This window comes from Cryptomeria japonica, chromosome 3 (genome assembly GCF_030272615.1).
Source record: "Cryptomeria japonica chromosome 3, Sugi_1.0, whole genome shotgun sequence".
NCBI classification, from domain to species: Eukaryota; Viridiplantae; Streptophyta; class Pinopsida; order Cupressales; family Cupressaceae; genus Cryptomeria; species Cryptomeria japonica.
The window spans coordinates 705110153-705115623 of NC_081407.1; the positions used below are offsets into that span (position 1 = coordinate 705110153).

General features: G+C 34.1%; 1 protein-coding gene across 1 annotated transcript; it reads left to right on the top strand.

Annotated features, from left to right (window-relative positions):
• Nucleotides 1-4293: 4293 nt before the first annotated feature.
• LOC131054208 (germin-like protein 1-1) lies at nucleotides 4294-5100 on the top strand. Its single transcript, XM_057988670.2, has 2 exons — nucleotides 4294-4443; nucleotides 4519-5100. Exons 1-2 carry the CDS (start codon nucleotides 4317-4319, stop codon nucleotides 5049-5051), a joined length of 660 nt encoding a protein of 219 aa, XP_057844653.2. The 5' UTR covers nucleotides 4294-4316; the 3' UTR covers nucleotides 5052-5100.
• Nucleotides 5101-5471: the final 371 nt, after the last annotated feature.

Genomic DNA, 5471 nt, shown 5'->3' on the forward strand with positions numbered 1-5471 from the left:
TATATCTCTATCTCTCCCTTTTTTGATCCATCTCTCCTCTCATTCAGTCTTTTTAAATCTCTCTACTTTTGTAGCCTCACTTTATCTCTTTTTCTCCTCCCCCAATCTCCATCTATTTATCTATATCTTTCTCCATCTCCATATCTATCTCCATATCTCTCACTCATATACGTATACCCTATTTCCCCCTCATTATCTTTATCTCTATATCTCTCTCTCACACATAGAGATACACTTCCTATTTCTCCCTCCCTATCTCTATATATTTATCTCCACCTCTCTCTTACATGCTCCTCTCAATTCATCTCAATTAGTCTCTTTATATAACTTCCTATATTTTTATTTTTCTATCTCTTCATCTCCCTCTCTCTCACCCCTCCATGTTTCACAAGTTATATCTACTCTCTCTCTCTCTCTCTCTCTCTCTCTCTCTCTCTCTCTCTATCATCACTCTTTTCTTTTATATCTCTCTAGTTCTCTTCTCTCTAACTCATACACACATGTACACTCATTTCTCATTCCCTATATCTATACCTATCTCTATCTATCACTCTCTTTATATATCTCTCCCTATATCTAAACCTTTCTCTATTACTTGTCTGTATCACCTTCTTCCTCTCTCACTTTTGCCACCTTCATCTGTATATCCATACATCTCTCTGATATCTCTATCTATGTATCATTATCACCACCTCTCTCTCTCTCTCTCTCTCTCTCTCTCTCTCTCCTCTCTCTCTCTCTCTCTTCTCTCTCTCTCTCTCTCATCTCTCTCTCTCTCTCTCTCATCTCTTCTCTCTCTCTCCTCTCTCTCTCTCTCTCTCTCTCTCTCTCTCTCTATTCCCCTATCTATTGCTTTGTTGCTACTTCTCTCTCCCTTTCTCTTCTTGTATATCTTTATCTCTCTCACTTTCTCTTCCAATATATGTTTATCTCTTCTTCGATATCTACAACTATTTCTCTCAGCCCTCTCTCCATATCTATTTGTCTATCTCTAGTTCTCACTATTTGTGTATCTCATTATCTCTCCCCCTCTCCCTCTGTCCATATATCTCCATATATCTCTATCTCCTTATCACTCTATCTCACCATCTATATAGCTGTCTATCTCTCCCTCTTCCTCTATATTCCTATTTATCTCTTCCTCTCTATGTCTCCCTCTATATCCCCATCTCTCTCTCTCTCTCTCTCTCTCTATATATATATATATATATATCTTTTCCACTCTATATCTATCTCTCTATTTTTCTTCTTTGATTTATCCCTCTATCTCTATTTATTTATCTCTCTGTCTCTCTCTACTACTATATCTCTCCCTCTCCAGATATCACTTCCTATCTCTATCGTTATCTTTCTATCTCTCCCTCTCTCTCTTTCTATTTATTTTTCGCTTCCATATGTATGTAATCCTCTCTACTCTCTCTTTTTATCTCTCTACTTTTCTCCATCTTACTCTCCTCTTTCTCCATCTCCATCTCACACTATCTCTATATTTTTCTCTATTTTTATCTCTTTACCCCTCTTTCTCTTTCTCTTCCCCCCACTCTCTATCTTAATCTCTTCCTCTCTCTATCTCAATCTCTCCCTCTCTCTCCCTCTCACCCTATTGCAAACATAAGATGAGCCTATTGGTAACGCAACTTGATTATCTTCCTAATTGAAAAGTTATCTTTTTAGTTATGATTGGATCCTTGCAAATGAATGTAAAGCGGATTTGAAGCTGTCAATTCTCTATTGAAACCTTTGTTGAAGAAACAACATCATTTTTTAAATGACCTGCAAATTGATCTCATGTACTACACAAATTTATGCAAAAAATAGACCCAATTTTTCTTTAATTTACTTTCCACACCTCTTCAACATTCCCATTCCCATTATACACCAAGATGAAATTGCTAGTAATAGATATATGTCCTATATAACAAATAATTTCATCAACTAAAATACAAATGTAAATGCTGAACCGTTCTGTTATATGTTTGGCAACGTCTTTGGAGGACTGCATTTTTTATAGTATTAATTAATTAAAAAACAACTGTTTTTTAATTTGCAGTTAATTGATAGACAAGCATATGTTTGTGACCCTGTATCCAGCTTAAAATGATCGAATTTTTTAATAAAACTAACAGTCCACATTATTGGACGGCCGCGAAGACACAAATTGTCAACGATAGTAAAAGAGTGGAGACAACAAATTTTGTCAGACGGCTATGTCCCACCGCTATTCTCTCAACGAAACATCGTGGTGGCCCATTTTTATATAAGGATAAGCAATTTTTAATCTCAGACAAAAACAGGCTATCATTATTATTTTTCTTCCATACAAGAAGGCATTCATATTTAATTGTAAGACCAGTTTGAGTATGGTTGGAAGCCCTACGTAATCCATGACAACATTCGACTAAAGAAAGAACAACTACTCTGCAGAAAATATATTATATTTCTAGTCAAAAGCCTGTAGATTTAATCAAGGCAAAATTTGAGTAGAATCAAGATTGCGCGGTCTATGAAATAAAACAAGAAGAAGACAAGTGATGTAGAATGAAGAAATGTCTTTATGATCACAAACTAGTAGCATGATCATGGTATAGTTGGATTGGTTCAAACTTGATAAGGATAGGATTTAATAGAAGTAGTAGTGACCCTACTTTATACATAAATATTAATAAGAAGCAAGATTATATTTTGATTGTATGTTTAAATTTTGTAGATTTGTTTTTAACCAAAAATATATTTGTCGACATGTTTCAATTAGTTACAAAGAGAGTTTGAACTAAAAAAATGTGATTGATGAATTTTTTTTTCTAATTATTAAATTTTTTCAAATAGATTAGGCATTTTTAATTTACGAATATAAGTATACTATAGATGCATTAAGGAGATTTAAGATATTGAATTGTCATGCAACACTAGTACAAATATCAATAGGAATGGAAGTAAGGGAAAATGGTAAATAGTCTAATGTTGGTCCAACAATGTTCAAAAGAGTTATTGAAGGTTTGATGTACCTTGTAACTATAAGACTCAATATTATCTATTTTATTAGTCTAATTTCAACACCTTTTGTCAAGATGAGAAGAAAATGTTGAGATATATTGTAGAAACAATAAGACATGGAGTACTATATTCTATAACTAATTATTTTGGATTTAATAGTTATATTGACATTGATTTTATAGGTAGTAGAAATGATAGGAAGAGAAATTCTAGATGTTTCCTTTATATTTTGGATCTGCTAATGTTTCATGGCTATTAAAGAAGCAACATACAGTGAGGATTTCATCAGTAAAAGAAAAACATATAGTAGCAACATTAATAGCATATCGAGTAGTTTGTATGCGGAGAGTATTGAAATATTATTAAATAAAAATGATGATCTATCGCCAGTATTTAGCTATGAAAAGTCAAAACCTATCTTGTTAAAGAATCGTAAATATATTGATACCAAGTACTATTTCATAAGAGAAAAAGTGAACAATGAATAAATCTATCTCAATTTTTGTAGATATGAAGACTATTTAGTAAACATACTCACAAAGGTATCAGCAAAGGAGAATTAAGACAAATTATAGATATTAAGAACGCCGAAATAAGCAATAGTAAAATCAAATGATAATGTTGAAGTATGTAATTTCTCTCACCAACATTAAACCATTGAAAAATAAAATAAAAATAAATATTTTGAACAATTATAAACAATTTTCATAAAGTAAAATACAAATGTGAATGCTGAATCATTCCAGTATATGTTTGTCTCCATGTATCCATCTCGAGAAAACACAATTCTTCCACTAAAATTAACAGTCGACATTATTGGATGGCAGTGAATATACAAAATGTCAAAGATACTAAAAGAGTGGAGACAACGTGTTTTGCCAGACGGCTCTGTGCCATAGTTGTCCATTTCGGATAAGGATAAGCAGTATTTTATCTCAGACCAAAACAGATTATCATTATTATTTTTCTTCCATACAATGATTCGTGCATATTTTGAACAAGTCCAGTCCTTATCGATGTTTCATCGACAAATCACGTGTCCAACAAATTTTAATTGTAAGGGAAGTTTCAGTATGGTTGGAAGCCCTACCTAATCACTCCAACCCTGACGACATTCGACTTAAAAAAAGAGCAACTACTCTCCATAAACTATATTATATTTCTACCCAGGCTGAAATATAGGAGGGAAACATGAACTATTGCATGTGGAGTGCTTCAAATTTCGGTTATATAAAGCATGTAATGGGTTTGTAATACACCATTCAAGCACATATTCTTCTCCTGTCTTGTTCTGTTTTCTTTTTTCTTGTGTCTTCAGTCTAATGGCGAACCGCATGATTTACTTCACGTTGGGACTTTATCTGGTGATATGTTGTTACACCCACAATGTCATGGCATATGATGCCGATCCCTTGCAAGATTTCTGCGTTGCAGACAAGCAAAACACAGGTGAGTATATTAATTTATATAGTGGTGTGATCTCATTTCCTTACAAGACGACTTGCTAACAGATCTTTTGAACAGTTAAAGTGAATGGGTTCGTGTGCAAAGACCCAATGAACGTTTCAGCGGAAGACTTCTTCTTTGCCGGACTCGCAAAACCAGGCAATACAACGAACAAGGTGGGGTCCAACGTAACAGCGGCAAACGTTATGCAGATACCAGGGCTTAATACGATGGGTATTTCATTGGTTCGTATCGACTACGCAGTGGGTGGAATAAATCCTCCTCACACACACCCAAGAGCCACTGAAGTGCTTTTTCTTATGGAAGGTACGCTTTTTGTTGGGTTTATTGATACCGCTAACAAGTTTTTCTCCAAGACGTTGGAGAAGGGAGATGTGTTTGTGTTTCCCAAGGCGCTTGTGCATTTCCAGCAGAATGTAGGGAAAGAAAATGCAGTGGCCATAGCTGGATTGAGCAGCCAGCTTCCCGGAGTTCAGACAATCGCCAATACTCTGTTTGCGGCGAATCCCCCCATCCCGGATTCCGTATTGAGCATAGCTTTCCGCATCACCCAAAAGCTTGTAGATTTAATCAAGGCAAAATTTGCGTAGAATCATGATTGTGCGGTCTATGAAATAAACCAAAGAGGAATGGACGTGGGAATACCTTCTGTACCGAATCTTTGTTCTGAGATTTTGTAACGTCCGTTCAATAAGACTGCTTGCTACGGATTGTTATGTCTTCTTTCGTGTTATTCATTGTACCTATGTTTCTATCTAATCGAGTCCTTACCTTAAAGGATACAATAATTAGAATTATAAATATAATAACGATTAAAATAACTATTTTTAAAATTTTATATTTTTCATTGAAAACATCACGTATGTATTGTATTGACTTTAGTTTTAAAATGTGTAATATAGTGACTTTTAACTGCTGCTATTTTATTTATGGTAATTCTTATAATATATATTTTTTAATTAGGATACTAATTAAATCAAGTTTAAAAAACAAGAAAAAAAAGTAAGTAT

Excerpts from the sequence above, each read along its gene's own strand:
- LOC131054208 (XM_057988670.2), top strand. The coding sequence starts at position 4,317 with ATGGCGAACCGCATGATTTACTTCACGTTGGGACTTTATCTGGTGATA. Across the intron at positions 4,444-4,518 it reads TGCAGACAAGCAAAACACAG|TTAAAGTGAATGGGTTCGTG; the intron begins GTGAGTATATTA and ends TCTTTTGAACAG.